General features: G+C 41.5%; 2 protein-coding genes across 3 annotated transcripts in view; one reads left to right on the top strand and one right to left on the bottom strand.

Moving 5' to 3' along the window:
- The first annotated feature begins 4,805 nt into the window (after positions 1 to 4,805).
- On the top strand, positions 4,806 to 12,168 carry LOC122746881 (TAR DNA binding protein). The gene is made up of 6 exons (XM_043992946.1): positions 4,806 to 4,947; positions 6,514 to 6,766; positions 8,076 to 8,239; positions 8,892 to 9,032; positions 9,638 to 9,808; positions 10,245 to 12,168. The coding sequence occupies exons 2-6, from the start codon at positions 6,529 to 6,531 to the stop codon at positions 10,773 to 10,775; spliced, it is 1,245 nt and encodes a 414-aa protein (XP_043848881.1). The 5' UTR covers positions 4,806 to 4,947; positions 6,514 to 6,528; the 3' UTR covers positions 10,776 to 12,168.
- Positions 12,169 to 14,225: 2,057 nt separating this feature from the next.
- Positions 14,226 to 24,001, bottom strand: part of MASP2 (MBL associated serine protease 2) — a 28,290-nt gene continuing 18,514 nt past the window's right edge. Inside the window, exons 8-12 of one of the 2 annotated variants that reach the window (XM_043992945.1) lie at positions 21,742 to 21,820; positions 17,808 to 17,945; positions 17,226 to 17,300; positions 16,703 to 16,769; positions 15,504 to 15,635 (exon numbers count right to left, since the gene is read on the bottom strand). In XM_043992945.1, coding sequence (XP_043848880.1) covers positions 16,714 to 16,769; positions 17,226 to 17,300; positions 17,808 to 17,945; positions 21,742 to 21,820 — 348 coding nt within the window. In that variant the 3' untranslated portion in view covers positions 15,504 to 15,635; positions 16,703 to 16,713. Of the gene's footprint in view, positions 15,636 to 16,702; positions 16,770 to 17,225; positions 17,301 to 17,807; positions 17,946 to 21,741; positions 21,821 to 24,001 lie in introns of both variants that reach the window. The other variant, XM_043992944.1, reaches the window with a different exon arrangement.

Below are 24,001 nucleotides of genomic sequence, written 5' to 3'. Positions count from 1 at the left end.
GAGAGGGCAGTCAGCGGCAAATCCCTTTTGAGGAGGGATAGGGTAAAAGAAGATAGATAATAGAGTAAATACCATGGGGAAGGGAATAGGATGGGGGGAAACAGTTAACAAAATTAACTGTGAAAAAGAGAAAAGGAAAAAAAATGTACAAAAAATCTTTATAGCAACTCTTTGTGGTAGCTAAGAATTGGAAATTGAAGGAATGTCCATCAATAGGGGAATGACTGAAGAAGCTGTGTTGTATGATTATAATGGAATATTATTGTGCTATAAAAAATGACGAGCAGAATGATTTCAGAAAAACCTTGAAAGACTCATATGAACTGATGTATAGTGAAGTGAGCAGAACCAGGAGAACATTGTATACAGTGACAGCATTATTGTTCTATAAGAAATTGTGAATGACTTAACTACTCTCAGCAATACAATATTCCAATACAATCCCAAAGTACTAATGATGAAGCATACTATCCACCTCCAGAGAAAGAACTGATATTGATTGAACATGGACTGAAGCATGCTGTTTTGCACTTTCTTTTTTTTCTACTTGAGTCTTTCTATGTAAAATAACTAATATGGTAACGTTTTACATAATTGCATATATATATAACCTATATCGATTGCTTGCAACCTTGGGGAAGGGGGAGGATAGGGAAGGAGGGAATGAGAGAGGGATAGAATTTGGAACTCAAAACTTTGAATAAATAAACAAATATTAACCAAGGGGGAAAAAAAGACTCAGAGGTCTTGGAATATGATATTCCAAAAGGCAAAAGAGCTGGGATTACAACCAAGAATAAACTACACTGAAAAAAATTTTAAATAAAATAATATATAAAAAACAAACTGAGTATAATCCTTTGGGAGGAAAAATGGACATTTAATGAAATAGTGGGCTTTCAAGCATTCCTGATGAAAAGACCAGAGCTGAATATAAAATTTGACTTTCAAATACAAGACTCAAGAGAAGCATAAAAACATAAAAAGGAAAGTGAAATCCTAAGGGATTCATTAAAGTTAATCTGCTTATACTCCTACATGGGAAGATGATACTTGTAACTCCTAAGAACTTTGTCATTATTAGGGCAGTTAGGAGTATACATAGACAGAGGGCACAAACAAGAGTTGGTTATGATGGGATGGGAAAAAAGGAATGCATTGGGAGAAGGGGGAAGGGAGAGGTACAATGAGGTAAATTATCTCACATAAAAGAGGCAAGAAAGAGCTTTTACAGTGGAGAGGAAGGGGTGGGGGGTTAACAACACTTAAACCTTATTCTCATCAGAACTGGTTCAAAGTGAAAATAACATACACACTCAGGTATAGAAATTTATCTTACCCTATGGAGAAATAGGAAGGGAAGGGGATAAGAGAAGGGGATAAAAGAAGGGAGGGTAGATTTGGGTAGGTGGTGGTTAAAAGCAAAACACTTTTGAGGAGGGACAGTGTGAAAGCTGAAAGAGAGAGAGAAAGAGAGAGAGAGAGAGAGAGAGAGAGAGAGAGAGAGAGAAGGATAAACAGGAGAAAAATAGAATGGAGGGAAATACACAGTAATCATAACTGTGAAAAAAATTTACAGCAAGTTTCTCTGTTAAAGGCCACATTTCTCAAATATATAGAGAACTTAGTTGAATTTATAATACAAATGATTCCTCAATAAATAAATGGTCAGAAAATATGAATAGGCAGTTTTTAGATGAAGAAATCAAAGCTATCTATAGCCACATAAAAAATGATTATTGATTATTGAAATGCAAATTAAAACAACTCTGAGGTACTACCTCAAACCTATAGATTGGCTAATATGACAGAAAAGGAAAATTACAAATGTTAGAGGGGATGTAGAAAAATTGAAACACCAATGCACTGTTGGTGAAGTTGTCAACTGATACAACCATTCTGGAGAACAATTTAGAACTATGACCAAAGGGCTATAAAACTGTGCCTACCCTTGGATCCAGCTAGGTTTGTATCCCGAAGAGATCAAAGAAAAATGAAAAGGATCTATATATCCAAAAATATTTATAGCAGCTCTATTTGTTGGTGGAAAAGAATTGGAAACTGAGGGGATGCTCATCAATTGGGGAATGGCTGAATAAGTGGTGGCATATGAAAAATCCTATGAAAACAAATGTTGAAAAGTATCCTCACATGTAACTGGAAAATAAGACCAAAAAAAAGTGGTGGTATATGATTGTGATGTAATACTCTTGTGTTATAAGAAATGATAAGCAGGATGATTTCATAAAAACCTGAGAAAACTTAAATGAACTGATGCAAAGTGAAGTGAGCAGAACCAGGAGAACATTGTACACAGCACAACGCTGATCATCAATTGTGTATGACCTAGTTCTTCTCAGCAATAAGCATTTTTGCATATTACCAACAAACCCATCAAGAAGAGAAAGAGAAATTCTATACAAAATAGCTACAGCATATAAAATATTTGGTGGCTCTCAAGACACAAAGATAGATATAAATAATTGGAGAAAAATTAATTTCTAATAGGTGGTTTAAACCAATAAAAATGACAATGTTATCTAAATTACTTTACTTACTCAGTGTGGTTTCAATCAAATTACAAAGGAGTATTTTTTTTTGGGGGGGGGGGCCAGGCAATGGGGGTTAAGTGACTTGCCCAGGGTCACACAGCTAGTAAGTGTCAAGTGTCTGAGGCCAGATTTGAACTCAGGTATTTCTGAATCCAGGGCCGGTGCTTTATCCACTGTGCCACCTAGCTGCCCCTCAAAGGAGTATTTTATAGAGCTACAAAAACCCTAAAATTCATATAGAGTAACAAAAGATCAAAAAACCCAAGGAAAGTAATGGGAAAAAGTGGGAAGTTAGAGGGCCTAGCAGTACCAGATCTCAGATACTAAAGATTCTCTATTTAATAGAAACTTCTGGGAAAACTGGAAAGTAGACTGGCAGAAATTAGATATAGACCGACACCTCACACCATATACCATGATAAGCTCAAAACGGGTACCTGACTTAGACATAAAGGGTAACATCATAAGCAGATTAGAGGACCAAGGTGGAAATGACCTTCAGATCTAGGGACAGGGGAAGAGTCAATTCGTAAACAAACAATCAGATCACAGAAGATAAAATGGAAAATTTTGATTTTTTAAAATTCAAGAGTTTTACATCATCAAAAGTGGGGGCTGAGGGCAGCTAGGTGGCGCAGTGGATAGAGCACCGGCCCTGGAGTCAGGAGGACCTGAGTTCAAATCCGGCCTCAGACACTTAACACTTACTAGCTGTGTGACCCTGGGCAAGTCACTTAACCCCAATTGTCCTGCAAAAGAACAAAAAAACAAAAGCCTAACAAAAGTGGGGGCTGAGGGTGGGAATCTTGGCAACAAGTTTCTCCCTTGAATGTCCCATACCAAAGGGGCTGATTAATATTTACAAGCATAAGAACCATTTCTCAACTGATGATGTTATGTTTGAAAATTCAGGTAAACGGGGAGACAAGGTATAGGGCAGCTAGGTGGCATAGTGGATAGAGTGTCAGGCTGGGAGTCAGGAAAACTCATCTTCCTGAATTCAAATCTGACCTCAGACGCTTATTGTGGGACCCCGGGTAAGTTCACTTACCCTATTTGCCTCAGTTTCCTTAACTATAAAATGGGGATGATAATAGTCTATTAACATTTATTAAACACCTACTACGTGCTGGGTATTGCACTAAACCCTGAGGATACAAAACCACGGTCAGTCCCTGCCCTCAGGAAATTTAGATCCCAAAGAGAGACCCGACATTTACACATGTAAGTAACACCCAACACATACAAAGAGAAAGCTGGAGGGATAACAGCAGCTCTCCTTTCTAAGTCATAGGCAAATTACTTAACTCGCACCTCCTTTGATCACAGCAAAACCCAGCCGGGGTAGGGCCGTCATTATACTCATTTGCAGAGAAGGATTGCAGGGCTGGGAGCGGAGAAGCCACTAGCCCAAGGGTGCATAACTAGAAAGTTGCAGGTAATTGGAGGCAGTTAAAAGGCGAGGATTTATTGCGTGCGGAAATCGTAGTAAGGAAGCTCTGAATTCAAATTTTACCTCTGACAATGAATGGTCACATTGTTTCCCCGACTGTACCATGGAAACAATAGCACCTATCAATACTGTGTTGTAGAAAGGATTAAACGATTTAGCAAAGCGCTTTGCAGCTCTTCAAGCGCTATATGAAAACAAAAATAATTTTAAAGCGCTATATGATTGCTGGTTATTATTATAGACAAAGCGTACTAACAACTGTGGGCAACAAGGAAGGCTTCCCGGAGGAGGCAGCACTTGAGTTTAGTTTTGAATGGGGTTAAAGAGTTGTAGGAGCAGGAGAAAGTGTGTGTGAGGGGGTGCAATCCAGGAGAGTGGCTCTGCGTATGCCAAAGCCCGGAGGCTGCCAGCGCCCAGGCCGCCCCGGGGCTCGAGCCGCGCCTCCCTTGCACCTGCCGGCCCAGGGCGCCAGCCGGGAGCCGGGATTTCAGAGCGGCAGAGCAGAGCCCGCGCATCCCGCCGGCCGCCGCGCGTGCGTACTCCGAAAGGGCGCGAGCTCCCTCCCGACCCCGAGCGTCGGTTGGTCGGGCTGAACCATCGGCCCGCCCGCGCGTGGGGGGAGCTCGTCCGCCGCTGCCGCCCCTCTCCGGCTTCCCCCTGCAGGCCGCAAGCACCTTCTCCAAACCCGGTTCGAATCTTTCTCACGCCACGTCTCTCGCCGAGGCGACGGCCCCGGGGCTTGGGACGGAGCCGGAGCGCCCGGGGCCGGAGAGACTCCCCCGCGCGCGTGGCTCCGGTGGGCCAGCCCGACGTCCGGCGAGGGGAGGAGGCGGCTCGAGCGCCATTTTGTCGGAGCGCAGCGGTGGCGGTGTCGGCGGCCGTGCCAGGGCTAGCTTGTGTTCCACTCGCTCGCCTGTCCGGGGCCCAGCGGCGGCCACGCGGGTGAGTCGCGGGCCCCCCGGTGCAGCGCCGGCCCGACCCGGCCCCAAGGCGGCGGGGCGGGGGGAAGGGGGGAAGAGTGCAGGGCCTGGCTCTGGCCTCGTCCTGTCAGGGCCTCGCCGGCTCGGGCCGGGCCTGCGAGAGGAGGGCGGCAGGGCCGGAGTTGGGGCGGGGGGCGGGGGGCGGGGGTGGGCGGCGCAATTTCGGGGTGGGGAGGGGGTAAACCCGGGTTGAGGCCACGTGCCGGTGACGCCCCCCCCCCCCCGCCCGGGCCTCTCCCCCTCCCCCACCGCCCCGCCCGCTGCGCCCGTGGCCATGGTTACCGGCCGGCTCCGGCCGCGTGCAGCCCGCGGGCCTCGGCCTGCGCAGGGGCCGGGCCGGAGGATCAGTTTGTGCTCGCTTGACAACCCCATTCCCGAGGCCTTGAGTTAGGGCGGGGCTTGTTATCAGGGGCCGGGAGGTAGGCCTAACCTCCTAGGACCGATAGTTGGACGGAAAGGGAAATCGAGGCAGCCCTGGGGTTACGGGCCCGAGGTGGCAGACCAGCTTGGAGGCAGTCGCTTATTCATTCCGTGAACATTTATCCTGGGTCGGGGCTCTCAGCACTTGGAGAGACAAAGGAAAAAAAAAGACAGAAAGGCAGGCTTGGCCTCTAGGAGCTCATAGTCCAAGAGCGGGCCCCCCTATAGGGGCGGGAGGGGTGGGGAACAGCTTCCAGGCCCCCCAGGGCGCGGGGTCAGGAGCAAGACTCGCCGCTCATTGACCACGGGAGACCCTGGGAAGCTGTCTCATTTGTAAAACAAGGGGCACTTTGGCGGAGGACTCTCCTGGTGGGGTGGTGGGACCCAAGCCCCTCCGGGCCCATGTGCCTCACTCGGGGAACCCCCAGGCTTTAGTCATCCTCAGTCCGCCAGACGACCGTGACAGGGGAATTCCCAAACTTTCCAGTTTGCTCAAAGGTTAGAAATGGAAGGTTTGGTGCTGGACAGGGCCTACGGGACCTCCTGTCTAGCTGCCCTCCTTTGACAGGTGTGGAAACTGAGGCCCAGAAAGATTTAAGGAGCTGGTGTGAGGGCACACGGGGAGGCAAAGCCAGATTCTCTTATCTCCACACCCAGAACTCCTTCCACACCCTAATCCCAAAATCATAGGGTTGTAGACTGGAAAGGATTTTAGAGCCCATTAAGTCTAGCTCCTTTTGCAGATAAGGAAACTTAAATCCCATTGAGTTAAGTGACTTGACCTTGGTACTGGTGTATTTGGAGTGTATATGAAGTAACTGAGACACATTACTTGCTGTCAGAGCTGGAATCTGAACCCAGGTCTTCAATTCCTGGCTGATGGGGGGATTCAACCCTGACTCTTCACTTGTCCTCTGGTGATTTCTTGTAGGTTTTAGTGGTGATGGGGCTGTAACCACAAACAGCCACAAAACAATAACTCTGATAACTTTTTAATCAACATAGTATGGCTAATTAACCCCAATGAAGTGATTGTTTGGTTGTTAGGACAATAAAAGTTAAATTGTGATTTTTGAAAAGTACCATTTATTCATGTCTCCTTTGTCAGGAATATTAAGTAAAGATGTCTGAATACATTCGGGTAACGGAAGATGAGAATGATGAACCCATTGAGATTCCCTCAGAAGATGATGGGACAGTGCTGCTGTCCACGGTCACTGCCCAGTTTCCAGGGGCATGTGGACTTCGCTACCGGAATCCAGTGTCTCAGTGTATGAGGGGTGTACGACTTGTAGAAGGAATTCTGCATGCTCCTGATGCTGGCTGGGGAAATCTGGTATATGTTGTCAACTATCCAAAAGGTTTGTGTGTATTTGTGTCCTGGCAATTTTTGTATCATTGATGGTATAGCTCTTGAGCCTCTTAAGGCAAAAATACTCCATCGTTTGAGATGGGCCTCAGTTACACCAGATAGTTATGATGTCTTCTCATCTACATGGGCAGCTGTTTTAAAAGATGAGTCTGTGTTACAGTTAAATGTCACATTATCAAAGAAATGTCTTGCACTTTCAACACAGCTGTTCGAATAAAGCCATCCAGCTCTAATACTAGCAACAAAGCGATGGAAACGTTTGGTATAAATTTATTCATTTAATAACAACTCTGGAAAAATGGATAATGCCCAATTTATAATGGAAGTGACTTCCCCAAGTTCTCAGGATAAGTGGGAAAACCCAAGTCCTCTGACTAAATCTACTTTTCTCACCCTCCCGAACAGTCTGTGAATTTTAAATGAAGACCTTTAGGAAACCTAGTTTAATAGATAGGTTAAGACTGAACTAGGAACAAAATAAATTTACTGTTCATAATTGAGTGTTGTTAATGTTTTTAAACTTGATTTAATCTTTGTGCCCTTAATTTTGCTTAAGCAAACCTTTTTATTCCAAAGGACAAAGCTTGGCACATGTTCAAAAAGTTTTAAACTAGTAGGAACCAGTTTGATTCTTCCCCTCTCCTACGTTTTATGGTTTAGATCCTAAATCTAAGAGAGGGAAGAAAAGATTAGAGGAAGATGGTAGGCTATTTAAAGTTGACAGGTAGCCATCCATTATGGGTTGGGGGGTGGTTAGTAGTTTTCACTCACTGGTTCCTTTTTGCATGTCTTCTAGTCTTTCTAGACATGACTATACCAAATTTGGCCTGGATGTGAAAAATGCTTAAATGACACCAGCCAGAAAATTTGAGTCTCTTTTTCAATAGTGCATCTTAGTTTTCTAGTGCCTTAGTTGTGTTGAGGAATTGGCCAGAAGTTAGTGCTTGGTCAGACTTCTACAGCTGGAACAGTTGTTCAGGTTTTTGCAACATGCTCCTTTCCATACTATTATATGGGAAGTGTTTTTGTTTATCTTGAGAATCATGTGGTATTATTCCCCAGGATGTAGATACTCTTGGGTGTTGCAAAACCAGAGCTTGGAATGAATGGTACCAAGAAACCCCAGGACAGACCCCAACATAGCCTTTGAAGTATAGACTGTATTTTCAGTGGATTAACGGTACCCTTGAATGAGATAGCCCCTTTACCTCCAAAGCTCAGCAAATAGTATCATGTGGATGTAGTCTAATTAGTTTCATGGTTAATATTTTTAAATGTTTCCTGCTCAATTTGTTCAGATAACAAAAGGAAAATGGATGAAACAGATGCCTCGTCAGCAGTCAAAGTGAAAAGAGCTGTACAGAAGACCTCTGATTTAATAGTCTTAGGTCTTCCCTGGAAAACAACTGAGCAGGATTTAAAAGAATATTTTAGCACTTTTGGAGAAGTCCTTATGGTGCAGGTAAGCCTTGCTTTTGCTTAATCAAAATTTATGCCATCCTTACATTTTTCTTTTCCCAATGAATTGGGGTCTCTAGCATTTATATCAGTATTTAAGTCATTGTCCTTCATGTTCATTAGAAGACACTTCCTATCTTGTTCCATCTTACACAAAAGAAACCAGAAAGACAGCTTTCTCTATTTTCTGCTTTAGGTACATATATGGTAAAATGCTTTGGTACAGTAAAATCCCATTATTAGAGAGTAGGTTGGTCAAGCATCAAGTCATGGTGTAAAAATGGTTCTTATAGAAGTCAGTTACCCTAAGCATTTTATTTGGAGAAAGGGGAAGTCTGTTATCTTTCATGTAAGTAATTATAGAAGTGTCAGGCTCTAAAGATGAATTTCAGTACCTGAAAATTAAATACAAATGCTCGAGTATCACTTAACACCATCTTGATTCATGACTTTTCCTTTTGCAAAAATGTCAGTGTCTGTTAAAGTTTGGGAACTTGACTGTTTTGAGGTTCTGGCACTGTTTGTAGTCATGCCTTTGCTTCATAATGGTATATTTGTGAGCCCCTGTTCCCAATTACTATTATCTATCACTGTCTGCTCTTGCTTCAACTTTTGTGCCTCTAATTTTATTGACGTGGCTTTAAAAACTTTTCTAGGTCAAGAAAGACCTTAAAACTGGTCATTCAAAAGGATTTGGTTTTGTTCGTTTCACGGAGTATGAAACACAGGTGAAAGTGATGTCACAGCGCCACATGATAGATGGACGGTGGTGTGACTGTAAACTTCCTAATTCCAAGGTACTCTCCTCTGTTATTTTTGTACAGTAGGGCTTTTTTGTTTTTTAAACCACTAACTTCATTGGAGAAAATCACTGCAAACAACATTTTGCATTTAAACTAACTACCCTTTTCCTTCTTTGTGGGACTCTAGGGCCTTGATTTTAGGTTATCGTGCCCTTGTACTGTATAATAATACTGGAAATAGCCTCTTGACCACATCATTTTTGTTCCCTTTCATTTAATTTGTTCCTTTAAATTTATTGGCTTAGTTTTCTCTTAAATTAGAGAACATGTACTTAGTGACAATCAGAATACATTTCATTAGAAAGACCTAGCTTGCCCATTTAGGACAACTACTACTTTCTGTGAGGACATTACTAAGTACATCTTGTTAGAATCTAGCTGTGTTTCCAAAATTGTGGATTTAATTTGGCATAGCAACTTCTCAAGGGAAAAGCCTCTCCTTGTTAGGAACACACAGTCTCTTCATCATCTAGCATAAGAATACTCATCAGACCAACCAAATAACCTTTTACATCCCCAGCCATGAACTGTGTAAAGTACATTCATTATGCTGTCTGCAGTTTCTGATCTGCCCTTTTCTCTTGTATGATTTGACTTAGCAAAGCCCAGATGAGCCTTTGAGAAGCAGAAAGGTATTTGTTGGGCGATGTACAGAGGACATGACAGCTGATGAATTGCGGCAGTTTTTTTGCCAGTATGGAGAAGTGGTAGATGTCTTCATTCCCAAACCATTCAGGGCCTTTGCCTTTGTTACATTTGCAGATGATCAGGTATTTTTTTTTTTAATTTTAATATTTTAGTCCCTGGTAATTAGGTAACTTCTTCCTTGAACATTTTCCATCCAGCTGTTTACCATGCTTATGAAAGCCACTTGACCTTTATATGAAATTTGGGGTGCAGGGTGCTGGTTATGGCCATGTGTACATTTTAAAAGTATTTGTGGGAGTACACCACTATGTTGTGAATGATAAATTTCTGCAAAGGCACCCATTTTAACTAATGGTAGTATTGTGTCTTCTGGAAACAGATGACCAGAAAGTCCCTGCTGCTTTTACTATAGCTAAAAAGGGTGTTTTTATTTTAGTAGGATAAGTTTGGAGAACTTTTTTCTACCTTAGATAACTGGTTTTAATCTTGACTTGTTCTTTTCTTACCATCTTAAACCATAGGTTAACCTCATTTATTTGCATCCCTTATTTCTTGTAGGTTGCCCAGTCTCTTTGTGGAGAGGACTTGATCATTAAAGGAATCAGCGTACATATATCCAATGCTGAACCTAAGCACAATAGCAATAGGCAGTTAGAAAGAAGTGGAAGATTTGGTGGTAATCCAGGCGGCTTTGGAAACCAGGGTGGGTTTGGTAACAGTCGAGGGGGCGGAGCTGGTTTGGGAAATAACCAAGGTAGTAACATGGGTGGAGGGATGAATTTTGGAGCTTTCAGCATCAATCCTGCTATGATGGCTGCAGCCCAGGCAGCCCTGCAAAGCAGCTGGGGTATGATGGGCATGTTGGCCAGCCAACAGAACCAGTCGGGCCCATCCGGCAACAACCAAAGTCAAGGCAATATGCAGAGGGAACCCAACCAGGCTTTTGGTTCTGGAAATAACTCATATAGTGGCTCTAACTCTGGTGCAGCAATTGGTTGGGGTTCAGCATCAAATGCAGGGTCAGGCAGTGGATTTAATGGAGGCTTTGGTTCAAGCATGGATTCCAAATCATCAGGTTGGGGAATGTAGACAGTTCTGATAACTATGGTGGGAATTAAATTTTTCTAAACTCATGGTAAGTATATTGTAAAATACATATGTACTAAACTTTTCAGAATCAGTTTGTTCTGTGTGCAGTATATTCAGCAGTATTTTTGACATTTTTCTTTAGAAAAAAAGAGGAAAAAAAATTAAAGGAATTTTATAAGTTTTGTTACATAAAGGGTTGAAATACTGAATGGTTGAAAGTGAACTGCTATTTGCCTGATGGGTAAACTAACACACTACAATTGATTATAAAAACGATTTCTCCTGTGATATTTTATCCCTGGACTTCTCGTCAAGTGAATTTCTTTGCATGTTCAAAATGGAAACCATTAGTCAGAACTACATTCTCCTTGTTTTAATTTGATCCCCACCATACAGATTTTTCCTTAGAAAAATCTCCAATCTGGAGAACATGGTGTCATGATGTTGGTATTTTTGTTTGTTTTGTTTTTGTTTTGTTTTTTTAACACTGTCTCTCCTCATATACTAAAGTACGATATGAAGGCTTCATTTAATCTCTGCAGTTCATCTCATTTCAAATGTTTATGGAAGAAGCACTTCATTGAAAGTAGTGCTGTAAATATTCCGCCATAGGAATACTTCTGTCTACATGCTTTCTCATTCAAGAATACTTCCTCACCCTGCACATGCTGCGTCTTTGACGGTGGGTGTCCCATTTTTATCCGCTACTCTTTATTTCATGGAGTCGTATCAACGCTATGAACGCAAGGCTGTGATATGGAACCAGAAGGCTGTTTGAACTTCTGAAACCTTGTGTGGGATTGATGGTGGTGCCGAGGCATGAGAGGATGGTATGAGCGAGAAACAGGAGAGAGCGCGTGCAGAGACTTGGTGGTGCATTGAACTTGGCGAGATGTGTCTCTCGATCCTGTGGCTTTGGTGAGAGAGTGTGCAGAGAGCAATGATAGCCAGTAATGTACGAATGTTTCTTGCATTCAAAGGACATCCACATGTGTTGGAAGACTTTTAAGTGAGTTCTCTTCCTAGTTAACCAACTAGCTGAATGTGTTAAGTGAAATGAATTATTTGTATTTTTCCCCTTATGTCAACTGCTGTGAATGCTGTATGGTGTGTGTTCTTTTCTGTTAATGATATGTAAGTGTGGTAACGTGACCTGAAGACGATGGGGGCTGTGACTGGGAACATTGACTGAGCTTGTGGTGTGCTTTGCAGGGTTTCTTTGAAGCAGAGTCCACCAGTGAGCTCAGGGTGTGTCTCAAAGAAGGGTGGAAGTTCTAATGTCTGTAAGATACCCCTAAGAATGCTGTTTGCTGCAGTTCTGTGTTCTGTGCTTGGATGCTTTTTAGAAGATTTGTCAATGTTGGAAATTCTTAAATAAAACTGATTTAAATAATATGTGTCTTTGTTTTGCAGCCCTGAATGCAAAGAATTCATAGCAGTTAATTCCCCTTTTTTGGCCCTTTTGAGATGGAACTTTCATAAAAGTTTCTTGGCAATAGTTCATTTTGCTTCAAATAAATATGTTTGAAAAGTTGTCTCAAGTCAAATGGATTCATCACCTGTCATGCATTGACACCTGATACCCAGACTTAATTGCTATTTGTTCTTGCATTGTCCAAAATAAGTTTTGTTTTTTGTATTTTTTTTTTAATCTAGTTTTTAATGAGTCTGGGTGACCTCACCTAAAATGGTAAGCAGTACCCTCCAACTTTCCTTAGTGCCTCTGCACATTAGGTGATATTATTACACAGCTTGTATGAGTTTCCACTCGGGGAAATCATGTCTACCTTTTAGAATGTTTTGATTTGGGGGAATTGGGTAGAGCAGTTAATGTTTAAAAGATTGCTCTTCTCTAATGCTTTGTAGCAAAGCAGATTAAGAAAAATGGGTATTCAGACACCTTACCCGATGGATATGAGAAGGAAACGTGGAATTAATTGCAGTCGGGGATAAGGTTGAAGAAACCACAAAGTTTATCTTGTGCCTAAAATAATCATTTCGGAAACGTGACAGCTTATGAACTAATAGATTGGGTTGGTTTCTTATTTGACTGCAGGGGAAAAAACCGTTAAAAGAGTTTTTTGTCCTTCCCCTCTCCCTCCACCCCCTTCCGTCCACCCTGACTGAAGTGGAAGTATAGTATCGGTAAATAAAATTATTTGCAAAACTCAGATTAGGCTCTTGTGCTGCATTGTTAAGTATGTGAAAGCAATAATATGTTCATTCTTTATTATTGTATTTCATGTAAGAGCATTAGAGTTCTTGTGTTATTGCTCCTAATGCCCTTATCTAGTTGGGTTACAATAAATAGGTTTGTCATTTTGCAAGCTGTTTCAAACAATGAAGTCATGATTTCCTTTAGCTTTTTAAGTAATCCCCAAGTTGTTTCATTATTCATTTTCCTCTGTAAAAGGATCTTGAGTTGTTTTAATTTTTTTCTGCATCTAAAGCTGCATGATGTCCAAATCCTGTACCATCTGAATTTTGCATTTTAGCCCTTGCACTATTACTCAGCAGCAGTAACATGGTAACACTTAAAATGGTATTCGGGAACCTCCAAAGACTAAACGGGCAAGCCTTCAAGGAACCCAATGGTAAGTTAACTTGTCAATGGCATGGTTTTAATCCCTTATTTACACTTGTATAGATCCAGAATCAAGTTATAGAATGCGTACAGTGTTAAGTAGTCTCTTATTAAAATCTATTTATGGGACTAAACAGCTATGACGGGGGTATTAGTTGGCCCTCAGGAAAAAAATGAAATATATAAAAATATATTTTTTAAACTATTTGGTGTAGAACTGTTTTAAAACTTTGGTCTTCTCTAAATGCATTTATCTAAATATTTTTAAACTAATTGAATAAAAGTTATTGTTGCCACCATAATTGTGTCTCGAGTCTTAACTGGAAAAAATGGTTTGTTTTTGGTTAGTTTGGTTTTTTCCTGTTTGTGCCCAGGAAACTGGAAGACACTTAGTCATCTATCATAAGTGCTTTGTACATAAAAGTGCATAATTATTCAGCCCCACCGTGAAACTTCGTGTATGGTGGTACTTTTCTTAGAGCACCTGAACTGAAGAGATTTCATCTCAGGGATAGAGATTTATTAAATGTCAAAAGAAATTGAACCACAGAGTTTTTTAAGTGGATTGTCCTCCAAATCTGTGTGTTGAGAACTGATGGGAAGTGGTGATTGCCTAAGAGCTTGTACGTGACACCTTAAAAGTTTGCACATTTTTTATCCTCAGCACCCCTCAGAGACAGGCATCCCAAGCATGAGTGAAGAACTTAACAGTTGTGACTACCGTGCTCATGTCTAGTAGGAATCAATAAAGAAATTCAAGTCAAGGTCTCTCCGCATGGAACATTCTTCTACAATTTTCAGTTGTTGCCATTTAAGAAATTCTAAGGAACTTAGTTCTATTTTGTGAATACTCAGGATAACCTTTCTTCCCGGATTGCTATACCTTAGAATTGATTATTTACATTTATTTAGTATGTTGCAGCAACAGAGCATCTTCACAGTCTCGTTTTGGTTCTTAGGAACAATAGTACAAGAATATACCTAGATATACATCATATTACAAATGCTGGCATAGATGCAGAGAAATGACTGCAGTTGAAAAGTGGATGGAAGGAAGGGAATCCTGCTCAGCATTAGAAAAGCAACTCTGAATATAGTTCCTCTTCAGAGCAGACTTACTACTTTGAAGATAGTAAGGTTCATCTGGGCTATTACAGATACAGTTTTGTGCATGAAGTTTTCAGAAACCTCATCTTAGAATGTTTTCATTTTTTTAAAACAGTTTGGTTTTCATGTTGATATTCCAAATTTAGGCTACTTTGTTGGATACTTAGAATACAGATTGCTGGAAAAGTATTGCTCATTAAGGGAGAAGTTTATTGGAGGTTTCTGTGATTTTATTTATTTTTTTGCTAGGCAGTGAGGATTAAGTGACTTGCCTAGGGTCACACAACTAGTAAGTGTCAAGTGTCTGAGGCAGGATTTGAACTCAGGTCCTCCTGAATTCAGGGCCGGTGCTTTATCCACTCTCCCACCTACCTGCCCAAAGATCATGTAGTTTCTGCAATTTTAAGAATTATTTAAAATTATGTTCTCAATCCAGGAAATATAGTTAACGACATTGGTATAAACTCCATACTGATTTGCCTCACCACATCCTAAGCCCCAGGACACAATTCCTCCTACAAACCATTTTTGGGTCTCATGGTCTAGAAACACTAAGGGTCCTCCACTGTCACCAGAACAAGAATCCTTTCCACCACTTTGAAAACCAGCACATATCATGTTGTCAGTTAGGACAAGAGGTTTGCCTCCTGGGGACTTCTTATTTTCTAATGCAGCCATGCATGTTTGTTGGTCAACGACTGGCAATTCAACATACATTAGACTCCGGGCTCTAAAAGCTTTTTCAGTCCTTCCCCAGCCAGACACCACTCCCAAATCATTTGCTTTCACATGGGTTCCATTTTTTCTTGGCAAGCAAATTGGTGTGATATTACTGTTGATTTCAACATGATTCTTCAACTTAATCAGTGCGATGTCATTGTCAAAGTTGGCCTCATCATATGTGTAACCCTCATGTATAAAGACTGCGTCTGCCCAGGCTTTTGTATAACTGGTGGATAATCTCTTCAGAACACCCATCCTGATTTCCAGAGATGATAGATCTCTTTGCTGATAGATGGCATGAGCAGCTGTAAGAACCCAATTGTCGTATAAAAGTGCACCTCCAGCTAGAGCTTCACCAAGCAACATGACTTGCCAGGGAAATTCACCAAGCTTGGCCTTTCTTCCTCCAAGTACTCGCTCCATTCTCTGAGAAGCTGTGCCACAAACTGTTGGGAAGTAGAAACAGTTGTATTATGTATATAAGATTACTGCAAAGCCAACCTTTATACTTCTATGGGCTTGCCAAAAACTTATTTTTACCCTGTAATAGCATATGGCACTTTTGAGGTTTGCTTTACAAATACCTCATCTTCACAACAATCTTGGGAAGTAGTTACTATCATCCCTTTTTCATAGATGAGGAAACTGAGGCAGAAGTTGTGACTTGTCTGGAGTCATACGCAGGGGTATGCTGGTAAAATATTTTAACAACCAGATCTCCCCACTTCCCACAATGTACATGACACAGGTTTAATCTGCATTAACATTGTGTCCTATCACTTAGGTCTACACAATCGACAAAATAAATCGAGACTTAATTTGAAGCTTTTAATTTCAGAGGTTAAAGTGCTAACAGTGAAAACTTAACAATCGGCTCCAGCACATCACTGATTGAACATTTAGTAAATGTCTGAAATCAGACTTGAACTCAGGTCTTTCTGACTTCATATCCAAGTGATCTATCCAGTGCACCATATAATTTTGAGGATTCTGAAAATAATTTTGTGACCATATAAATATGGTATAACCAAACCAGCTTACAGGACAGTGACCCTATGGGATGAGATACCCACATCATTCCCACAACAATTGTGCTGTCATATCTAAACACAACCCTGCAATGCCTCAGTTTCCCATCTTTAAAAATGGGGCAATTGGCCATCCTGTAATCCCAGTAACAACAGGTGCTATCATAATTAAGGTGTCAAGATTTGCAAAGTGCTTTCAGCTTGGAGCATTTAGTTTGCTGTGTTTTAATGTATAAAAATAGGACACCCACACTGGCTCCATGGTTGCTGGGGCAGTTACAGTCCAGAAATTATTATTCCCAGGCTGGCTTTTATGAGTACTACATTTTACTTGAGGTCTTTATTGCTAACTAAACTCTGATTATTACAACATCTCTCAACTTCCCGTTGTGGCAGGATACTTATAAAAACAACAATTTACAAGTGTTATATGATAGAATCTAAGTAAAAGCAAAAAATCAGCAAGGTAATAACACACTTATTACCCTCGTGTTCTTCAGCTTCGATATCTCTTTTTAATCACTTTGCTCAAATATTTCTTGAGAGCCAATTCTGGTAAAAAAAATTTAAATTAAAGTACTATTAAAGGCAAATTGCATTAATGTTTAAAAATGAGATGCCCTCGAAAGCTGCAGCTTAGGGAAATAATCAACAAGTTATTAGCTCTGGGTTTTAATAGCATTTTTACATAGAAGGAAAGTAACTCAGTGGAAGAATGTATTTAACAAACGGGTAAAGATAGTAGTTTAAAAAACCATTTCACTTTTTATGCTTGCCTAGTTAAAAGGTCAACCACAATCAAATGGCTAATGTAGCCACCACCTAACAACCACTCCATATGGAAAGGGAGTAATGAGAATATGTTAGTTGGCACTGGTAACTCAGTTTAAGGGCCAGTAGCTGGAGTCAGATTTTGCCTACTACAGCTAAAAGCCCTAGTTCTATTCTAATACCAAGTTCTTCTGCCCTCCATCAATTATAAATTTCTTATATAAGTGTATCCATTACCAGGCTTACAGACTGGGAGTGAATTTTCTCCCTTGGATCTCTTCCAGAAGCCATCAGCCCCACACCGATATTTACCTGCAAATCATTGAAAAGGAATAAAGAAAAAAAAAAGCTTAAATTAACTGCATATGTAAGATGGTTGTCATTTATCTGAATACCACCTTGAAGGATGTTGACTCTTGAGCATCAGTGGGAAATAGAGGTGTCTGAATAACCATTTTACATGATTTCATAAACACGAGGTCTCTGCTTGCAAAGTGGAAACCTTTTAGATGTGTAACTTGAATATGTATCAAGATCTCAAGTGCTTAATGATACGGTTTTGGGCTTGTTAAATTAAACCATTTGGAATATATTGTGTGTTTGGAGTAGTCATTTACTGGATAAGATCTGTTTTCGAATTCTAGCAAATTGACATTAAATGTCACTTGAGCTATAATATTTCACTTAGCAGTGGGAAAAGTGCCTTTTAATCTTTCTTCTAGCCTTGGCCCAAAATGTTGGTTAAAGTTTATTTTCAGGCCTTGAGTGTACATGTTCTCAATATTGTCCACCCCCAATGCCGAAGAAGAATTATCTTACCATCATTATTCATTTTCATAGTGTAGAAGGGGCCCTTGCAGCTATATTGAATCTCAGCTTTGTATGTGGTCACTTCACCTTCTGTGATGTATGTCACTTGGCCATTGGGTAGATCATTAGGAGGACCACAGTCAACAACTAATAAACATGGGGGAGGGGAGGAGGAGGAGGAGGAAAAAGCAAATGAAGCAAAATATTTTACACACCAATATGAAGATGGTCTAGATTTTATAAGCAACTCACATGGATCCATCCCCGCACATTGTCATTTCCCTGCACATGGTGGGCAGCTCTAATTTCATTTGTGAGGAAAGGAAAGGGCTACTGTTGGGTGACTTCGGGAGATCAATTCCATCCTTAAGATGTAATTTATTTAGGGGGCAGCTAGGTGGCGCAGTGGATAAAGCACTAGCCCTGGATTCAGGAGGACCTGAGTTCAACCCCCTGGGCAAGTCACTTAACCCTCATTGCCCTGCCCCACCCCTCAAAAAGATGTAATTTGTTTAGTCACTGTCAGTCCTGTCCATCTCTTCGTGACTCCATTTGGCGTTTTCTTGACAGAGATCCTGGAGTGGTTTGCCATTTCCTTCTCTCATTCATTTTACAGATGAGGAAACTGAGGCAAACAAGGTGAAGTGACTTGGCTAGGGTCATGCAGTTAGTAAGTGTCTGATGCCAGCTTTGAACTCATGAAGTCTTCCTGACTCCAAGCCTCAGTACTCTATCTGCCGCACCACCTAGCGGCTCTAAGATATAATAGTGTTGTGGGAAGAGAACTGTGCTTAAAGTCAGACAGTCTATTCAAATGCCTAGGTCAAATACTTAGCTGTGTGATCATGAGCAAGTCACCTAACCTCTCTGAACTAATGCTGTTGTAAATTAAGAAGCACTTTAAAAAAATAAACATAAAGAGCCTTAGAAATGTGAATTGCTCTTTCTAGACTGAGCTATCACTGGGCTTTGACAGTCTTTCCTAAAGAAAGGGATAGGTCACCTTTCCCAGAATTTCCTAGCTGCCTCCACCTAGCATATAGTAGGTGCTTAATAAATGCTTGCCTAGTCCTAAACATCAGAACTTTCTTAACCTAACCTAAGATGGCATTCAGCTTCTTGGCCTCCCCATCACACACTAATGATGCATGTCGAGATTACAGCCAACTAAAACCTCCATATCTTTTTCAGATGAATTGCTGTCTAGCTGTGCCTCCCTCTCCCTTGTTCTTGTGAGGTTGGTGACTTTTGATCCCCTGTTGAAGACTTTTCTTAATGCTCTTCCTTTCTTTAAAAATCCACAAATCTACCCTCCTGGGTTCTCCCAGCAATTGCTGGCTGTGGCCTGGCCGTCTCATCTGCGAATTATTGTTGTTTGTGCTTCGTTCCCGAAGAGGACCATGACATAGGGGTGATGTCATGACTTTGCACTGAATTGGATTTAAGTGAGGGAGGGCTGTGCAAGGTCACCAACCTCACTGTCTCCCCCAGAGCCATCTGGGTCCAGTCATCTGCCAAAATCCTCAGTACAACAGTTTATCAAGGGCCACTAGGTGGTGCCATAGTGTGTAAAGAGCTGCCCCTGGAGTCAGAAAGACTTGAGTTCAAATGTAGCCTCAAGATACTCATCCTGGGCAAGTCACCTCACCTTGTTTGCCTCAGTTTCCCCATCTGTAAAGTGAGCTGGAGAAGAAAATGACAAAAATCCTTCTTGTTGTCTTAGCTTTCCTTACTAGCCTGAGCTCCTTCTGAATTCAAGTGCCCCTGACATAATTCTCAAAGAGTTATGCCACAATTTTGTGTCCATCCTTCCTTACCTGCCCTTGCTTCACCATCTGCACATGCCTTTTGCTGGTGAGTCCCCTATGCATCCACATTTGTCTTTTTAGACAGAACTCCCTTTTATTTCCTCACTGGAATGTAACTTCCCATAGCTCCTGGACTAATATTTCCTATATAGTTTTTCATCTATGGGATCCTCTCTATCCATTCTCTAAACCAATTTCCCTTATGGAATTTCAGAGGGGAGATCCTGCTTATCCTTTTCCTTCCTAAGAAAAAGGGATTTCAAAGGACTTATGGAGTTCCCTGGCCATCTTATTCCAGTGCCGAAGGTGAATAGCAGAAACCATAGAGATATAAGGGGGAGAAAATTGGATACGGTCTACCTGGCTCCGAGGATAATGTTCAATTTATAACTTGGCGAGACATTAGAACAGAAAGGACCTTGAAAGAACTACACACAGGAAAAGAGCTAGATGACCTTCAAGTTCTCTCCCATCATTGGGCTTTTTTCTATGAAGAGAATGGAAAGTAAAACCTTTCACCCGGGCAACAAGATGACTCTATCCTCAGAGGTATCACTTTAAGTCCTCAAATGGTTAGATAAGGGGACATTCGAGGGGCTGGGCTGTATCGTAAAATGTGGAACTTTTAGATTTTACAGCTTCATCTATTAGGATATGTGAGTGGCTCTCGGTTCTGCCCCTCTCTCATGCACACATTGTATCACTGTGTGCTGATTTCTCTGGGTTTGTATTTCATCCCCCTGTCAGACTGAATTTTCCATGAGAACAGAGACCATAACAGAGCTTAACTTTCTACTGCCTTCAGCATCATGATCTGCATGATGAATGCTTAAATCATCTTTGCTGAACAAATGAATGAGTGAGTGGTATGGGATGATAGCTGCAGATACACATGAGTAACTGCAATTCAGTAAGCATTTTCTTAAAGCACCTACTAGGTGCCAGGTGCCATACTAGGTAGCAGGGATGCAAGACAAGAACCAAAACAGATTACAGTCCCTGCCTCAAGACAATATTTGGGAAGAGACAGGGCTGGGAAAGGGGGAAGGAGAGACGGGGGACAGGGAAAGAGAAGCAGAGACAGAGGGAGAGGAGAGAGAAGGGAGAGGTGGGAGAGAGACAGATACAGATTCAGAGAAACAGAGAGAGGGGGGAGGGATGGGGAGAGGGAGAGAGACAGAGACCAAAAGAGAGGCAGAGAGGGGGGAGAGAGAAGAGAGACACAGACAGAGAGATAGAGATCAAGAAACAGAGTGGGGAAAGGAGAGGAGAGGGAGAGACAGAGATAGAAAGACATAAAGGGAGGAAGAATGGGGAGAGGGAGAAACAGAAAAACAGGCAGACACAAAGAGAGAAAGGAAATACATATTATATATATATATATAAAGAGAGACACAGAGAGAGACAAAGAGAAAGACAAAAATAGAGAGAGGGAAGGGAGGGAGGAAAGGAAGAAAAGAATAAGAGACAGAGAAAGAAATATAAAATTAGTACAAAATAATATGGGATTCTGAAGGGCACTAACTACAGGGAAAGACCTCTTGAAGAGAAGCCACTTACTAGCAGATGCTCAATAGCTATTTAGTATATCTGAAAAATGGTCATTTAAACATTATATTTCAGTAGTTTTCAATGAACTTACTACTGGGTACTTAAATATTTTTTGTTTCGCATTAAATAAAAATATAAACAAAGGATATTCTCAGGAGCTTCTTGTTTTTTTTCTTTTTTTCTTTTTTTTTCTTTTTTTTTTTTTTGCGGGGCAATGGGGGTTAAGTGACTTGCCCAGGGTCACACAGCTAGTAAGTGTCAAGTGTCTGAGGCTGAATTTGAACTCAGGTCCTCCTGAATCCAGGGTTGGTGCTTTATCCACTGTACCACCTAGCTGTCCCTTGTTTTTTGTTTTTTTTTTCTAATCCAGGATTCTGGAGCTTTCAGATTTCTGATCACTATTGCTATTTTCTGGGATCAAAAGAAATGAAGAAAGCATGATTTATAAGTAGGTGACTTAGTGGGACTTGAACGTCCCCTCTGTAGGACAGAGGCTTGGTTTTTTATACTCTGTTTTCTGGTTTGCTCCATCAGGGGTAAAAGGATCACTATCATCCCCACCCCCATCAGAAAGAGCCTCTTACTGCTGCATTTTGGCATTGTTTTGTCCCAGGTTCCACCTTTCTGACAGACTGCAGTAAAAGACGCCAAAAATTTTTCATCCTGATGAGGAATAGAGAAAATAAAACCATTTATGCATCGATTCCCCAAAAGTTGTCTAAGTCAGCAACGCCACTCCTGCACTCTGCTCCTGATTCTCTTTCCTAGCAGCCTTTCTCAGCCTGGAGATGCCTCCACTCCTGGGACACCTCCTCCTCTCACTGGGGACTCCCTTCCAGGAGCCTTCTTTTGAGGAACTGCCCGGACTCATTCCTCTCTAAGGCTTCACTCCTCATTCTGCACTCATAGCATTCCTTCTCATGAGTAGCATCCTCCTCCTGTTCTTCAGCTCTCTTATAGGTGGTCTTCCCTATTAGATTGTGAGAGATCCTTGAGGTCAGGAGCTATCTCTTTTTGCTTGTATTTGTATTCCCAGCACAGCACAGTGCCTGCCCCATAGTAAGTGCTTAGTAAATGCTTTCTATCTATCTATCCATCTATTTGTTTTTGTCTATCTATCCAACCATTCATCTATTGGCCCATCTGTGTCTTGTGTATTCATCCATCCATCTATTGTGTCTGTTTATCCATCAATTTGTTGGTCCACTTATCTATCTATCCATGTATCTATCCATCTATGGTTCATCTATCCATTTAGCCTTCCATCCATCCATCCATCCATCCATCCATCCATCCATCCATCCATCCATCCACCCATCCATCCATCCATCCGCTGGTTCATATCTCTCTCTCTCTCTCTCTCTCTCTCTCTCTCTCTCTCTCTCTCTCTGTGTATGTGTGTGTGTCTGTCTGTCTGTCTATCTATCTGTTTATCTATCTATCTGTCTGTCTGTCTGTCTATCTATATCTATATTCTAAGCTGTGTTTGGGTTTTTGTACATAAGGATGGGAAGTTATTTTTTTTCCTGGGAGAAGGAGGATCTGTGACTTCATCAGCATAGAGAGATGCCTGAGATTCTGAGAGGGGAGTCACATAGCTGGTTAATGTCAGGGGAAGGACTGGAACTCAGGGCTTACTGACTCTAAGCCCAGGGTTGGATTCACTATGTAATACAGCTATGCTGTTGTTAAGATACCATATACTCATATATGATGTAGAAGCCCTATGGCAGACAGAGGGCCCACCTTCAACTCAGGAAGAGCCAGGTCCAAGTTCTGTCTCTGAGAAATACTAGTTGCTTGATGATTGTTGTTGTTCAGTCATTTTTAGTCATATTGGACTCTTTGTGACTCCATTTGGGGTTTTCTTGGCAAAGATGATGGAATGGTTTGCTATTTCCTTCTCCAGCTCATTTTATAGATGGGGAAACTGAGGCAAACAGAGTGAAGTGACTTGCCCAGGGTCGTGCAGCCAATAATTATCTGAGGCTGCATAGCTGTTCTTTTAACCTTTCAGGTCAGGAAGAAGAGAAGGCTGAAGAAGGAAGAATATGGAGAGGAGGAAAAATTGGAGAAGGAAAAGAGGGAAGCAGTTGGGGTATTGGAAATGTTGTATCTTCCTTGGGAGAGAAGATGTGTCATAGTAGATGGAGCTCTGGGCTTGCAGTCAAGGAAACCTCGGTCCAACTTTCTTCAGATATTTAGCTGTGTGACTCTGGAAAAATCACTCAACCTCTCTCTGAACTCAAAGTCCCCTGAGGTTTCTTCTGTCTCTGAATCTATGTATGATTCAATGTCTATGGGTGAAGAACAAGGTAGAAGTTGTCAGGTGTTGTCAATGTGTTGGGTTGTTTTGCTTCCCTGGCCTCTGTTACCAGGGAAGGTTCAATGGGATGTATGTGAGACAGAGAGACATGGAGAGACAGAGACAAAGACAGAGAGAGACAAGAGAGAGACAGAGACAGAGTTAGTCTTAGGGGAGTGTCTAATTTAAAGAAAAAAAAAAGAAGCTACCAATCAAATATTAATTAGGATGATAAGGAGCCCTAGAGTTTGGGCATCCAAGGATCTTGGTGTAGCTCCTGTCTGTACTACTTAGGAGATGTCAGAATGGGTTAGTCATCTAACCCATCTGGGTCTCCATTTTGGTAATAAAAGGAGGACATGAGAGAAGATGTTTAAAATTCCTTCCCATTCTGTCGTTTTAAGTGACCATAAAGTTTTTCCCCACTGGAAGGAAAAACAACACCTTATAATAAGCAAGGAGACAGTTTGGTCAGGGAGGTCTTCTTGTGACTCAAAGGATCATGGGATGGGCTTTCTGGAGATCCAGTTGTTTAAGCA

Source organism: Dromiciops gliroides, chromosome 3 (genome assembly GCF_019393635.1).
Source record: "Dromiciops gliroides isolate mDroGli1 chromosome 3, mDroGli1.pri, whole genome shotgun sequence".
NCBI lineage: Eukaryota > Metazoa > Chordata > Mammalia > Microbiotheria > Microbiotheriidae > Dromiciops > Dromiciops gliroides.
This window is presented reverse-complemented; position numbering and strand designations above follow the sequence as displayed.